Source organism: Eucalyptus grandis, chromosome 7 (genome assembly GCF_016545825.1).
Source record: "Eucalyptus grandis isolate ANBG69807.140 chromosome 7, ASM1654582v1, whole genome shotgun sequence".
Classification (NCBI taxonomy): Eukaryota; Viridiplantae; Streptophyta; class Magnoliopsida; order Myrtales; family Myrtaceae; genus Eucalyptus; species Eucalyptus grandis.
Genome location: NC_052618.1, coordinates 44,899,472 through 44,916,190, shown reverse-complemented (window position 1 = coordinate 44,916,190; position 16,719 = coordinate 44,899,472). Strand labels below are relative to the sequence as shown.

General features: G+C 39.5%; 1 protein-coding gene and 1 pseudogene across 1 annotated transcript; both read right to left on the bottom strand.

Moving 5' to 3' along the window:
- Window positions 1–171: 171 nt before the first annotated feature.
- LOC104453670 (glucan endo-1,3-beta-glucosidase 3) lies at window positions 172–4,683 on the bottom strand. Its single transcript, XM_010068282.3, has 4 exons — window positions 4,268–4,683; window positions 1,129–2,382; window positions 728–755; window positions 172–597 (listed from the first exon to the last, which is right to left on the bottom strand). The coding sequence occupies exons 1-4, from the start codon at window positions 4,326–4,328 to the stop codon at window positions 441–443; spliced, it is 1,500 nt and encodes a 499-aa protein (XP_010066584.1). The 5' UTR covers window positions 4,329–4,683; the 3' UTR covers window positions 172–440.
- Window positions 4,684–9,625: 4,942 nt separating this feature from the next.
- On the bottom strand, window positions 9,626–14,166 carry LOC104455631 (annotated as a pseudogene).
- Between the last annotated feature and the right edge of the window lie 2,553 nt (window positions 14,167–16,719).

Sequence of the window (16,719 nt, the reverse complement as noted above, 5' to 3'; positions counted from 1 at the left end):
GAGCAGTGCCGATTCTTAGTAACTATCCATCAGAGTAATGCTGCTCGCTTGAAATTCCAGCAAAGAAAAGAAACTTAACTAGTTTAGCTGTGTTGATGAGAAAACGAGGCAACTAATCCTAGCCTATTGATTACATGGCCAGAATTGGCTGACTTTCAGACGCCCTTTAAGTGTCCATCTCAAAGAATCAATTCAAAATCGAATTTAGGAAGAAGATAGTTACACCAACAACTCCTTTTGTTGGCTTTTACAGAATAAAATTGAAGAGTCACCTAGCTAGTCGCCGCTCAAATGCCTGGATTTGCCCACCCGTGTTGCCACTTCACGAACCACAAAATTGGGTAGACCACAAGTTGTCATCGAAGAATTGTAATTAAATGTTTCAAAGAGAGATCTAAAAAGGCATCAATCAATATGACACAAATATCGAGTCCATAACTTTACAAGAGAACCAACGCCAGGTGCAAAATGGTGATGATCAACGAGCTTGTGATCGAACCAACATCAAAGAAATACTGGGGAGGACAGCCAGAAGTCGTTGAATTAGACGATGGAGCCAGAATAGTACCATTAACGGAAGTCCCATTTCTTCCACCGCTGCAGCACATGCAGGTAAGTCAATATATTGCAGATGCATAATAATAATTTTGGATGATTGGAGATGACATTTTGCAACAAATTTAAAAGATGACAGAGAGAACCTATAAAAACGTAGTAATTCACATACCTTCCTGGAAATATACATGAACCATGACCTGCACCAATCAAACATAAATTAGGGGAAAAGGAAAAGCAAAAGGCTGATTCCTCAACCTCTATATGCTCATATGCAATGTGCATGTATTAGAGCTCAGGACAGACATACTAATAGCTCATCAAATTACAAAAAAATGTTTAGAGTTCAGGACAGACATGCTAATAGCTCATCAAATTACATAAAAAAATGTCAAGGTTAAACCAGCAGATAGGCCCTATCATCTTGTGGCATTGTGGCATGCCATTAATTGTCCACTGACCACAACACCTCAATTTTTCTATTCAGTGAACTGTGATTACTAAATCCGGTGATAAGATCTTTCCTCAGAATGACGCAGACACATGGGTAAATGTTATCAAGCTACTTCTTACTTGGATTGGTTGTGGTGACTGTAGCGACCCCTTTAAAATCACAGGTGCCTAGAGCTTTCCCCATCTTTTGGTAATACGCATTGAAAGCATAAGTTGCATGTGCAACAACGTTGTCTGGTTCATAGCAAGCTTGCCCCTGCAACAACAGTGAGCAGTCTACTTTCCCAGGTCCACAAGCCCAATCCAATGCCGCTTGGAGCATCTTCTTGTCCGCACCATCCTTTCCAACACAGAACGTCTGATTGGTTGTGTCATTTGCTAACACCGTTCCCGCACCCGTCAAGTGCAAGATATAGATCGGCACTCCATTGGCATCAAACAGGCCCCAATTTTTCTCAGATACAGAGCCTGGTCTCTGATCCTCATTGTAGAGCTCATAAATGTATGTACTGACTGCCACGCCCGGGTGCTTTGGCGTTCCTGTATTGTTAAGCACGTGCTTGATCAAGTTACTGTTGTAAGTGTTTGCATTTTCAAGAGTTGCATCCGCTTCGGAGGAGTCTCCCTTGGAGGGCCAACCAGACTCAGTCACCACAATGGGGACGTTGGTGAAGTTTAGATATGACATGGCAAAATAAGCCGCATCAACGACGGCATCAAATACATTGTTGTAGTGAAGGAGCGTGTTAGAATCGACAGCTTCCTTGTTCGGAGGAAGAGGACGGAAGAGGGCATAGTCCAGTGGAATTGCGCCATTAGACTGCATGTAGTCGTAGTATGGATAGACATTGAGCATGAGGTACGACCCAGTAGACTGAAGAAACTTAAGCAATGGGACCATGACCGGATCCCAAGTGCGGTTAAAGAAGGCTTGAGAAGGTGGGAAGGAGTCAATAATGATGGAGGAAGAGTGGGGGGTTGAGACTTTGATACGACTGTCAAGATTCGAAGCGACAAGCGCTGAGTGGATGAACTTCATGGCTGACACAAGGACAGGGGCGGCATTCTGAAGGGTCGTTAGGACTTCGGATCCCACAGCAATGACCGTGATGTTGGTGGCAGGGACATGGGCTACAATATTGCGAGCTACCCAATAGGCAGCGGTGGCATTGGACTGCCCGATGCCAAGTAGCTGGTCATTAGGAACAGAAACAGTGACGCGGATGCCAGAGTTAGCAAGTGCAAGGAGCATGGCGTGATCAGTGTCATAAAGCCTAACATGTCGTATGTTCTGAGCTTTTAGAAGCGCCACCACCTGAGTTGGGCTCGGCATGTTGGAGAGGTCAGTGCCTATGTTCACACCAATGAAGGGACCTGAAGTATTTAACAGATGCATTTTAAGGATGCCAACCAAAGAATAAGGATGAGTGCGAATGGCTTAACTAGTCCAGGCAGTGAAATAGAGAAAAACATTTGGGAATGACCAAATGTACACATTGTATACACCATCCTCATGTCTACGTATGATAGATATGCTTGCAGACACCCTTTTCGTACTCCATACACCGTATCCGATGAAGAGCAATAATTATTAGTTGTGGACTCCACTTTTCTTTAATTTTTGCTTCTTTTCTAGACAAAGGCAAATGAACCAACTAACAGTAAAAAAATAGACACAGCAGAGCAATATGGAGCTAAGTCTAGAAAACTGAAGTTCCAAATTACCTTCCATCAAATGACATCAAAGAGAATAGGTGAGAGTAGAGAATGACATTATGGCGTACAAATGTGAGAAAGCCAGTACACTCTTCATTTGTTTAATCTATTATAATCCAGTTTTATGATAGAGATCTGGGGATAATTGAAGCATACGAGAGAGCAGGCTCCATGATCAGCATACTCATAGAGAAGACATACACTAAATCCAAAACCTTCACATGGAATTAATGATTGTTTGACCTGAGCATCTAATTTAGAAACTTTCTTGCAGAGAACATATCTTGACAAAGCCATAAAATGTAATTAATAAATTTTTACTGGTGGGTAGTTGAGACATCACTAGTCTCCCTTCCGAACTGGGTGGGCCACACTCATACTTAACTACCCTAGCTGCTTCTCTAGTAAACAAGTTTCCAATTTCAACAGCACCAACCATCTCATCCTATCGTGAAGAAACCGAAAATTTGACAGAGTTTATGTCACGCAATTTTTTCGGCATCACACCAAAACAGTACCGAGCCAACTAACACACTAGCATCATCAGCATTACTACATATAAATCGAACGAAGTATATGAGACAAATGCAAGAGCACATGAGTGGCTAAATCCTTGTGAATGCCAGATCCATCTATTGAATGGTATCCCCCAGAAAACAAACAAGACGCGCCCAATAAAGAAAAAGAGATTGGGACCATACGTGCATCCTAATGGTCCAAATCAGCTGCATGTTTTTGCTGACAAGGAACCCTCTGAATCAGATTCAGAGGACCCCATTAGAATACAATTTGTCCTGCCACTTGACCGGCCCTCTTTCTAGAGTAAAGTTAAAGGGCAATTTGGTCAAGACGCAAGTCATGTATGAACCCGCGCGCTAAGCTATCTAGGGACTGCCATATGAGCTGGGACGCAACAAGGGATGATTCCAAACATAACTTGCTTGAGGTCTACCGTGGAAAACTTATTTTGCTCTCCCTAGAAGGAAAAAACAAAAAATAAAAAAATAACTCTTTTGGTCCGAGGAGAGAGAAACAAAGTCACGACCCACCAGTGAACGCCCTCTTCCCCCCACCGCCAACTCCCCATTAAAATTCTCTGTTTTTTTTTTTTTTTTCTCTCCCAGATGAGATCTTATTCAAGGCAGGATGATTGGAACTTGAACCTGCACCAAAATCTGTTCTTTTTTTTTTAATCCTTCTACCAAAACAAGAATCACTGACCAAAGATGCTCAGTGGGGTGATTTATCGCTGAACACAAGCTACGAAGCAGACGGCTTCAATATCACAGTTGTTGCTGGGCAAGTAGTTTCAGGCAAAGCACCACATCGACTAAATCAAGAACGGATTAAGTTCAAGAACTGACAAGAACGACAAGCTTCCATGACTAGGACCAAAGCCCACTGTGGAAAGAAACAAAAAAATACGAAAAAACAGCAGCACAGAGAACATTTAGCTGAAAATAGCAACAACAAAGAAACACCGACGAGAGTTCAAAGTAAGGCAGCGGGAACAAAACGACGGCCACGAGCTTGACGAGCTCACCTTCATCCGCGGAAGCAAGGGAGACCGGAAACAGAAGCAAGAAGAGAAGCAGCAGAGCCATGGATTCCCCAAGACCAGAGCGAGCGCCTCAATCCACCGAAACCATAAAGAACCCACCCACGACCCCCCAACAAGCAAAAAGCAGTCTTGGAGGAGAAATCCAGGCCACACCCGGAACAGATAAAGAACCCAGAAAGGGAAAGGAGAAAAAGGGGAACGCTTCACCGCACAAACAGAGAAAAGTGCGCCCAGAGAGAGAGAAAAAGGAGGTTCCTTTTGAGGGTTCGCGCGAGAAAGAACAAGAAAGGAAGAGCCGGGGCGAGAGGGAAGCGAGCTGCGGTGCAGACCAGAAGTGAAATGGGAAAGTGCGAGCGAGCGAGAGAGAGAGAGAGAGAGGGGAGGTTTAGGAAGGAAAGGGCGGGGTTTTGGGAGGTGGCGGAGGATCAAAGGACGGACGAGATGAGGGGCAGAGGAGTCCGGACCCGCGTCAGGGGAACGGACGGCGGAGATCGAGTTGCAGGCGCACGGCGAGGGGTGAGGAAGGGACTTACGGGAAAATAACTTTTCCTTTTCTTTTTCTTTCTTTTTCTCTTTTTCCTTTTTCTTTTTTCTTTTTTTTGCCGAATTTAATTAATATGGGTTGGGGCAATTTTGGCTGTCAGGTCAGGGTTTCCCATGCGGGGGCTTCTCAGAGGTGCTCCTGTCCCGTCTGACGCAGGGGACGGTCCGCGGGGCCCCACGCGAGGAAGCACTCGATGCTGACGTGGACCACACTTTGACTCAACAGTGCCGCGCGCTTTTTCCGATGCCCATTTTTAAATGCTTCTGGTAAAGTTTCATAGGATTAATATAACCAACAATCATGTATCAGTGTATGTATAACAAATCTACTTCAAAATAACGTCAAATTAATACATATATGGCAGATTTATTTTCTGTTATTTCTGTTAAAATCTACTGTTAAATTACTGAGTTTGATGATATGTAACAGTTGAAAGATACGAATGTATTAATTTGGGATTTTACCTAATTTTGTGATTTTTAGTAATATTAATTCAATTTAATATTAAATAATCGAGAGTAAATTTATTATAAATTTTTAAATGTGTGACGGATATAGCGTTTTTCTTAATATTAACTCGATTTCAAATAAAGGGTTAAAATTGGACTATTTTCTTAAAAAATGGTTTCAAGTAATCTTAAATAGAGGCTTGAAAGTCCTACTTAGTTCGATAAAAGCCTAAGCAAGCATATGCATCTCACATACTACTTTCTAAAGGCATGACGCCTGGTTTTTTCAGTTTTCTTTCTCATTTTTACTTTTCAATTTTTCGTTTTTATCTTCTTCTTTGTTCATTGTTCTTCTTTTTACACTTGCACAAAACCACTTCCAATGATAGATCACACTTGAGATCATGAAAGTCTCTATTGAGCCCTTTATATCGGCATCATCAACAACGGCTCCTCTATCCATCGTTGAATCAATGTTGTGCTGAGATGAGAAATCCCCTGATAAAGTGACATGTGAGATGCATGTGTTTGTTCAAGACCAAGTCATTCTATACCCTTATTCAAGTCAACATTTACTCTAAACCCTTTTTTTAAAAAAGGGGTCCCACCTGAAATCATTATTTGAATATTTACCTATGCTTCGTAAGCATTTCCACGGTAATCTCTTCTCATATGATTAGTCGCTATTAGCTTCCTAAGCGCACAAAGCATTTCAAATGCAATGATGACTAAGGTTCAAACCATTGCAGCTAATTTAAAACTTTCTGTTTAGTCCCATTCCAGAGAACATCATTGCTAAACGGTTCGAACTTCGAATACTAGATTCCCTTTTTTAACCCTCGATTAACCCCATTGAATCATTAGAGTCTTGCTCCAACTCAAATCGGGAATTTTTATTTTTTCGTGGTTTGGCTTATTTTCAAAACTGTTGAAATCTAGCCTACTAGATTTGATCCAACGGGCCTAACTTTGTCACCCAAGCTTTCGCATAGTCAATTCACATCTCTTTTCCAGCTTAGACAAGCAATATACAACACTAATCTCAAAGCTAATATCCGCACTTTTGGGCCCAAGCAAGTCGAGCTAACTGTAAAGCTCATAAACAAAATCTATAATCGGTAGAGGTATGTAAAAGAATCGAGAACTGCTCGGAACCGGATCGAACAGGCTCAAAACTGGCTGTTTCCATGGGAACTAGTCTATTTCCTGATTTCAATTTATTGAAACCGGTGAGTACGAGGTCAATTCATGATTTCAGACTTGGAACTGTCCACCCGAACCAAACTGGTATATAAAACAAAATAACATCCAGCTCACTCTCAATGAAAGTGAGTCTTTCTCGCCTGTCTTTTGCCATTTACCGTACCGCCCAACTTGCGTCTCGCAGTCCTCGAAATAGAAAACACATGATAGAACGCACATTAAGATGCTGCCATTTACCGTACAGTTTCCTTTACGGGTGTCTTTGTCGAGATTAACGTCCCCTACTTAGATGCTGCTTTTCTTGATGCGAGGCTCTCAATTGAGCATTAATGCGTATATTCTATTCTGGTTGAGTCAATCTAATATTCGGCTTTCTGTCAAATGATAAGCAAGAGATGGAACCAAATGTCCAGTTGGGAGCATTCATTCTAAAATCAGAGTATCATTTCACGTTTGATTAGCCAGATCCCATGTGGATTTACTTTTTATTCTTACAATTTCCCTTGCAAAGAAGTACCCACATTGAAACTAAATTCACCATGATATTACTTGATGAATGTAATTTTGTAGGGAATTTATTGTGGTTTCATGGGCTCACTCAGAAGCCAGACCAGACTAGCGGTCCAATTCCTGGATGAATTTATTATCCAACAAGCAGTTTTCGATTCTAATTTTTCAGGTTTTAGGGTAGAAATTGCTCACTCGGACCTTACTTATCCCTAATAGCCAAACTTAATGGGAAGAAGTTTAGAGTCTACTTGGCAACGTTGTATAAAGTACTCATTCTTTTTCCTCTTTTTCCACCTAACCTTCAAACATTCGAAATGTGATGACTTATTTCAACTTTTTTGAAAAATAGGAACATTAGAGATATATTTAAGAGATTCTGTATATTTCCCTTAATTGTAATTGGTCTTTTGTTATTTTAAAAGTCATCCCATAAAGTTTATAAATAAATGCATGTATTCTTTTTTTGATAATGTATAGAGTATTATATCTCTCTTTTTCATCACAGTTCTTAACTAGGAAAAATATATACAATTTTACATGTTAGCTATTTAGTATTAAATAAAAATGTGATATTGGGAGAGACGTAAGATTTTGTTTTTTTTTTTAAAAGAAAGAGTAAAAATTGTTCCAAACAAATCTAAAATAAAAGACTACGTCTCTTCAATTTCCAATATAATATGAAAAAAGCAACACAAAAATCTCTCAATAACTCTAGGCTCCATTTATTTTGCAGAAAATGAATAATTTGAAAAAAAAAATTCAAAAAATAATAGCTTGTATTATTACAAAAAATGAATGGACAAAAAATATTTTCATTGTCCACAAAATTATTTAAACATTAATTATTGTTGGTAGTGAAAATATTTTCTATTGACTAATTATTTCAAATGATAGGAAAATATTTTCATATCATTTATTTTTTGCAAAAGGACAAATGGTTTCTGAGAAATATTTTTCCAATTTTCTAGTGTTCGGATAACGGAAGACTAATCAATTTACTAGAAAACATTTTCCATGGAACGAAAATGACAAGCTCAGATTGTGGGAAAACGACTTCGTCTTTTGACAAAATGGAAATCACTTTTCCTGAACTATCAAACAAATGAAGACCAATTATTTTCTTTAAAACTAATTTTCATGAAAAATATTTTCTTTTATTATGAATTTTTTATGAGATAAAGGCACCCAAAATTCATGAATAAACATCCTCATAGGATGGTCCTTATGGTTTGATTTTGTTTGAAGTAAATGTCAAACTTAGCCATCCTAAATCATCAAACAGATGAAAACCAATCATTTTCTTTTACAATAATTTTTATGAAAAATATTTTCTTTTATTATAAAATTTTTAATGAAATAAAGGCACCTGATATTTGTGAATAAACATCCCAATAGGATGGTCCTTATGGTTTGGCTTTATTTTTTTGGAGTAAATGTCAAATTTAGCCATCCTAAATCATCAAACAGATGAAAACCAATCATTTTCTTTTACAACAATTTTCATGAAAAATATTTTCTTTTTTTATATAAAATTTTCAATGAAATAAAGGCACCCAAAATTTGTGAATAAACATACCAATAGGATGGTCTTTATGGTTTGGTTTTATTTTTTTGGAGTAAATGTCAAGCTTAGCTATCGTTTCATTTAAAATGGTCTCTTTCTTTTTCATTTTTGTCAGAGAAGCAAAATTCTAGTCTTCACTAAACAAATAATTATGCAGTTTTTATTCTCGAAAATTTTCTATCAGCTTCTGCATTACAAAAGTGGTGAAACTTTAATTTGATATAAAAGCGTGGCTAATTCTGTGGTTGCCACGTGTCCAGATGATTTTTCTTCAAGGAACTAGCCCATCCAGGCCCATCATCTCATTACATCAACCATGGATCTATTAAAAATAGTTTTTTTTTTTTTTGGAGAATACACAATCACGCTAACCGCGTTATCTATGTGCATCAAGTAAAGCTCTGTGCGGGTGGCCAAAGCTAAGGTTCGAATTTGGGGTCGTAGCATATCCGAACCTGCCGAAATCGCACCGGAAGAACATGCAAGACTTTGGAAATGTTATGAACGGATCTCATTCCAGACAGCAGACAGGATGAAGAGATCTAAACTTGAAGAACCCTTTTGAGGGTGATGAAAACTTCTCTTACAACTCGAGGACGGTAAACACGAGAGGCTAAAATCAGGCCGGACCACCGTCTTTAACTCCTATACATGATAGGTTCATACAATATTTGTTGGTCGCATGATTGATAGATCCGTCCGACCTCATTTTGATATGCGCGGTCGGATGCTGGAACGATGCAAATGGTGAAGCTGGGAGCGGAAATGGCACTTTCAAGACCCACTCTTCGAAGGATGCATCGTCCATCACAGAATTCTGATATCTAATCAGAAATGAGTTTACAGGAGGCATTTGAGTAATTCAAATCAAGCACCTTATTTCGTTGCACAAATGAACATACTATTCATCTCGTGATTAGGTTACAAGTACCGGTGCTGATAAACTATTTAGGCCGTACAAGGACCGCACCGGGACATTACAAACTACGTCAATACCATCCCATTTCATTACACAAATGGAAAATCAAGCACGTCAAAATCCTAAAAGCCTTACACATCACTGCGTACAGGGCTTGTCCATGGCAGCACCAGAACAGAGCTTCATGGGACTGGAGTCAGGAGTCGCACACTCCAGGGACAGCCAGAAGTCGTTGAATTAGACGATGGAGCTAGAATGGTCATTAACGGAAGTCCCATTTCTTCCACCGCTGCAGCAACATACAGGTAATTCAGAATATTGCAGATGCATAACAACAATTTTGTATTGTTGAAGATGACATTTTGCAACAAATTTAAAAGATGACAGAGAGAACATATAAAAACGTAGCACATCACATACCTTCCCGGAAATATACATGAACCGTGACCTGCACCAATCAAACATAAATTAGGGGAAAAGAAAAAGAAAAAGGCAGATTCCTCGACCTCTATATGCTCATACGCAATGCGCATGTAATAGAGTTCAGGACAGACATACTAATAGCTCATCACATTACAAAAAATGTCAAGGTTAAACCAGCAGATTGGCCCTATCACCTTGTGGTATTGTGGCATTATGGCATGCCATTAACTGTCCAGTGACCACAACACCTCAATTTTTCTATTCAGTGAACTGTGATTACTAAGTCTGGTGATAAGATCTTTCCTCAGAATGACTCAGACACATGGACAAATGTTATCAAGCTACTTCTTACTTGGATTGGTTGTGGTGACTAGCGATGCCGCCAAAATGACAGGTGCCTGAAGCTTTCCCCATCTTTTGGTAATACACATTGAAAGCATAAGTTGCACATGCAACAACATTGTCTGGTTCAGCAAGCTTGCCCCTGCAACAACAGTGAGCAGTCTACTTTTCCGGGCCCACAAGCCCAATCCAATGCCGCTTGGAGCATCTTCTTGTCCGCACCATCCTTTGCAAAGCAGAAGGTCTGATTGGTTGTGTCATTTGCTAACACCGTTCCCGCACCAATCAGCACTCCATTGGCATCAAACAGGCCCCAATTTTTCTCAGATACAGAGCCCGGTCTCTGATCCTCATTGTAGAGCTCATAAATGTATGTACGGACTGCCACGCCCGGGTGCTTTGGCGTTCCTGTATTGTTAAGCACGTGCTTGATCAAGTTACTGTTGTAAGTGTTTGCATTTTCAAGAGTTGCATCCGGTTCGGAGGAGTCTCCCTTGGAGGGCCAACCAGACTTGGCCACCACAATGGGGACGTTGGTGAAGTTTAGATATGACATGGCAAAATAAGCCGCATTGACGACGGCATCAAATACATTGGTGTAGTGGAGGAGCGTGTTAGAATTGACAGCTTCCTTGTTCGGAGGAAGAGGACGGAAGAGGGCATAGTCCAGTGGAATTGTGCCATTTGACTGCATGTAGTCGTAGTATGGATAGACATTGAGCATGGGTACGATCCAGTAGACTGAAGAAAACTTAAGCAATGGGACCATGACCGGATCCCAAGTGCGGTTAAAGAAGGCTTGAAAGGTGGGAAGGAGTCGATAATGATGGAGGAAGAATGTGGGGTTGAGACTTTGATACGACTGTCGAGATTCGAAGCGCCAAGCGCTGAGTGGATGAACTTCATGGCCAAGACAGGCAGAGGGCGGCATTCTGAAGGGTCGTTAGGACCTCAGATCCCACAGCAATGGCAGTGATGTTAGTAGCGGGGATATGGGCTATGATATTCCGAGCTACCCAATAGGCAGCGGTGGCATTGGACTGCCCGATGCCAAGTAGCTGGTCATTAGGAACAGAAACAGTGACGCCGATGCCAGAGTTAGCAAGTGCAAGAAGCATGGCGTGGTCAGTATCGTAAAGCCTAACATGTCGTATGTTCTGAGCTTTTAGAAGCGCCACCACCTGAGTTGGGCTCGGCATGTCGGAGAGGTCAGTGCCTATGTTCACACCAATGAAGGGACCAGAAGTATATAACAAATGCATTTTAAGTATGCCACGCCAAGAATAAGGATGAGTGCGAATGGCTTAACTAGCCCAGGAAGTGAAATAGAGTAAAACATTTGGGAATGACCATATGTACACATTGTATACACCATCCTCATGTCTACGTATGATAGATATGGTTGCAGACACCCTTTTTGTCCTCCATACACCGTATCCGATGAAGAGCAACAATTATTAGTTGTGGACTCCACTTTTCTTTAATTTTTCCTTCTTTTCTTGACAAAGGCAAATGAACCAACTAACAGTAAAAAAATAGACATAGCAGAGCAATAAGGAGCTAAGTCCGTTCCATCAAATGACATCAAAGACAATAGGTGAGAGTAGAGAATGACATTATTGCGTACAAATGTGAGAAAGTCAGTACACTCTTCCTTTGTTTAATCTATTATAATCCAGTTTTATGATAGAGATCTGGGGATAATTGAAGCATACGAGAGAGCAGGCTCCATGACCAGCATACTCAAAGAGAAGACATACGCTAAAATCCAAAACTTTCACATGGAATTAATGATTGTTTGACCTGAGCATCTAATTTAGAAATTTTCTTGCAGAGAACATACCTTGACAAAGCCATAAAATGTAATTAAAAAATTTTTATGGTGGGTAGTTGAGATATCACTAGTCTCCCTCCTCATCTGGCTGGGCCACACTCATACTTGCCAATTCCAGCTGCTTCTCCAGTAAACAAGTTTCCAATTTCAACAGCACCAACCATCTTATCCTATCGTGAAAAAACCGAAAATTGGATGTAGTGTATGTCGTGCAATTTTCTCAGCATCACACCAAAACAACGCCAAGCCGACTAAAACACCAGCATCATCAGAATTACTACATATGAATCGAATGAAGGATATGAAACAAATATGAGAGCACACGAGTGGCAACAACCTCTTGAATGCCAGATCCGTCTATTGAATGGTATCCCTCAGAAAATAAACAAGACGTGCCAAATAAAGAAAAAGAGATTGGGACCATACGTGCATCCTAGTCCAAATCAGCTACATGTTCTTTTGCTGACAAGGAACCCTCTGAATGAGATTCAGAAGACCCCATTAGAAAACAATTTGTCCTGCCACTCGACCGACACTCTTTAAAGGGCACTTTGGTCAAGACGCAAGTCATGAATGAACCTATGCGCTGAGCCATCTAGGGACTGCCATATGAGCTGGGACGCAACAAGGGATGATTCCAAACATAACTTCTTGCCTGAGGTTTATAGTTGGAAACTTAAGATGCGTTTCATAATTATTCTGTTTTCAAAAATAATTTTTTATCATAAATAATTTTTTCCAATTTTATTGTCGAGAACAATTTCAGAGCAAAAACATATATTTAATAACCGCACAAAATTTCTTTTTCCGGAATAGAAATACTTTTGGTATAATTCTTATTTTTTTTCCCTTTTTTTTCTTTTTCTTTTTCCATTTTCATTTTTCCTTGTCTCTTCTTCCTCTTTCTTTGTGGCTGGCTAGCCACCAACGACGCTCAACCTCGCCCAACCGGCTTAGGCCAGGGTGAGGCTGACGTTGCACCACCTAGTCGAGGCTGAGACTTGCCGTGGCTAGGTGAGGTCTCAGCGAACGTCCAATGAGCTTGGCGAACCTCCCCCAAGCTGGTCGCTAGCAACCACTGCCGCCTATCGCTGGCCATAGCTGCCGCTAGTGGCAGCGGTGGCATCCAACGGTGGTTAGTGACCAGCCGGAGGAAAAAGAAGAAGAGAGAAGAAGCAAAGAAGAAAAAAAAAATTAGCTTGATTCTTGAAATTGTTCTTAGAACAAAAGGCTATTTTTTTCTATTTGTTATTCTATTCAAAAAATTCAAAAAAATTCCCATTCAAAATCTAGAACAAAGAATAAAAAATTTACCAAATAAATTTATATTCTTTTTTTATTTCGGAGAATAAAAGAACATAATCAGTTATTCTATAATCAGTTATTCTTGAGAATATTACCAAATTGGTCCTTTTTTTTTTTAAAAAAGAATATTTTGGTCCGAGGAGAGAAACAAAGTCACGACCCACCGTGAACACCCTCCCCTACCTCCCCAACTCTCTAATAATTGTTCTCTGTTTTTTTTCTCTCCCAGACCAGATCTTATTTAAGGCAGGATGATTGGAACTTGAACCTGTACCAACTATTCTTTTTTAAATCCTTGTAGCAAAACAAGAAGCACCTACTAAAGAGGCTCACTGGGGTGATTAATCGCTGAACACAAGCTATGAAGCAGACGGCTTAAATATCAGTCGTAGCTGGGCAAGTAGTTTCAGGCAAAGCACCACACCGACTAAATCAAGAACAGATTGAAGTTCAAGAACTAAAAAGAACGGCAAGCTTCCGTCACTAGAACCAAAACCCACTGTGGAAAGAGACAAAAACATACGCAAAAACAGCAGTACAGAGAACATTTAGCTGAAAATAGCAACAACAAAGAACACCACCGACAAGAGTTCCAAGGAAGGCAACGGGAACAAGACGAAGGCCACGAGCTTGACGAGCTCACCTTCATCCGCGGAAGCGAGGGAGACTGGAAACAGAAGCAAGAAGAGAAGCGCCAGAGCCATGGACGGCCACAAGACCAGAGCGAAGGAGGTTCCTTTCGAGGTTCACGCGAGAAAGAACAAGAAAGGAAGAGCCGGGGGCGAGGACCGGACTGCGCGGAAATAACTGTTCCTTTCTTTTATTTTCTTTTATTTTTGCCGAATTTTTTTCCCATGTGCGTGCGGGGTCTCCTCTCCTTCTCAGGAGATACACTCCTGTCCTGTCCGATGCAGGGCACCGTCCGAAGGCTGACGTGGACCGAACTTTGACTCAGCAGTGCCGCGAGCTTTTACCGATGCCCATTTTAATACGCTTTTGAAAAGTTTCAATAGTAAATACCACGTCAAATCATAAATTAATATATTTATAATAATTTTTTTAATATTAAAATAAATTTATTATTCATTAATTTTGGTTAAATTTCATTATAAAATTGCTAAGTACAAGAAACATTATGGGTGTACTAATTTAAAGTTTTATTTAGTGTGTGATTTTTTATGATATTAATCCAATTTATTGAAAATGAATGGAGAGTAAATTTATTATAAATATAATAATTTAACATTTTTTATGAATTTATCTCATGTATACTAGTTTATAATTTTTTATGATAAAAAAATTGGTTTTTGGTAAATTTATTGTAGATATATCGATTTGAATTTTTGTGATATTAATTTAATTTCAAATAAAAACTTAAAATTAGACTATTTTCTCAAAAAAAAAAAAAAAAAAAAAAAGGGTCTTAAGTAAAGCTTATCTTAAATAAAGGCTCAAAATGGCTACTTAATCTAAAAGAGGAGCCTAAGAGAGCATGTGTATCTCACATGCCACTCTCTAAAGGCATGATGTCGGGTTTTTTCTGCTTTCTTTCTCTTATTTACTTTTTGATTTTCTTTTTATCATTTTCTTTGTCCATTGTTCTTCCTTTTGCACGTGCACAAAACCATTTCCAACGCACTTGACATCATGAAAGTCTTTGTTGAGCCCTTTATACCGACATCATTGACAATCACTTGACATCATGTGTTTGCTCAAGCCTTTACTTAAGATTAAATTAGCCACTTTATGTTCTTATTTAAGACAATGTTTACTTTGGACCCTTTTTTGAAAAGTGGTCTCACTTCAAATCCTTATTTGAAAATTTACCTATGCTTTATAAGAGATTAGTTGCGGTTAGCTTTCTAAGTGCACAAAAGCATTTCAAACATGATGATGACCAAGGTTCAAACTATTTTTCCTGATTTGAAACTTTTGGTTTAGTCCCATTTCTAAGAACACAAGTGCTCAACGGTTCAGATATTAGATTCCCTCTTTAACTCTCGAGCAACCCCATTGAATTATTAGAGTCTCGCTTCAAATCAAATCAAGAATTGTTATGTTTTTCCTTTGCACACCCCCTACTAGTTATAGATTTTGTTTATGAGCCTTACGGTTAGCTCAACTCGCTTGGACCCAAAATTGTGAATATTAGCCTTGAGAATAGTGTTCTACATTGCTTGTCTAGACCAGAAAAGAGACGTGAATTGGCTATGTGAAAGCTTGGGTAACGACGTGAGGCCTGTTTTATTTTCACACCAAAACCACCAGGAATTGGATTGGACCAGTCTAGAACTAGTGGTTTCCATGGGGACTAGTTTGGTCCCCAATTTCAATTTACTGGAATTGGTGAGTACCAGGCCAATTCATGGTTCTAGGGTTGAAGCCACCACCAAATAGGTATATATTAAAAAAAAAAAAAAAATTCCAGCTCACTCTCTATGGAAGTGAGTCTTTCTCGCCTACCTTTTGCCATTTGCCCTGCGGTCCTATTTGCGTCTCATGGTCCTCAAAATGGAACACACATTAAGATGCTACCATTTACCCTACAGTCTTTCTCACCTCCATTTCGGGTGTCTCCGTCGAGATTAATGTCTCCTACTTAGATGCTGCTTTTCTTGATATGTACCTCTCCTTGTTTCTCTCCCCTGCCACTAACTCACAAATGCATCTCTTATAACATCCAGTCGCAGCTACTAAGCATTACTGCGTATATTCTATTTTGGTTGACTTAGTCTGATATTTGGCTTTCTGTCAAATGATAAGCTAGAGATGGTTCGTGTTTGATAAGCAAGAGCTCCATGCAGATTTTTTTATTATTCTTACATTTTCTCTTGCAAAGAAGCACCCATATAGAAACTAGATTCACCATAATATTAACTGATGATGGATGCAATTTTGTTGGGATTTGGAACTGATTCCTTGCACTTACTTGTGAACCTAGACTAGATCGACAATCCGATTCCCAAGTGAATCTATAGAACCAACAAGTAGTTTTCAATTCCAAATTTTCAGAACTAGTCTTTAATAGATTGTTCCCAGTTTTAGAGTGGGAATTGCCCACTTGAATCTTACTCATCCTGATTGGCTAAAAATGATAGGAAGAAGTTTAGAGTACTTGTCAACACTTTTATAAAGTGCTCTTTCTTTTCCCCTCTTTTCCACCTTCAAACATTTGAAAGTGGGAAGACATTTTAAGTTTTTTGAAAAATAGGAACGTTAGAGATATACTTAAGAGATTTTGTATATTTCCCTTAATTGTAATCGATCTTCTATTATTTTAAAAAGTCATCCATAAAGCTTATATAAATTGATGTATTCTTCAATTGATAATGCCCAGAAAT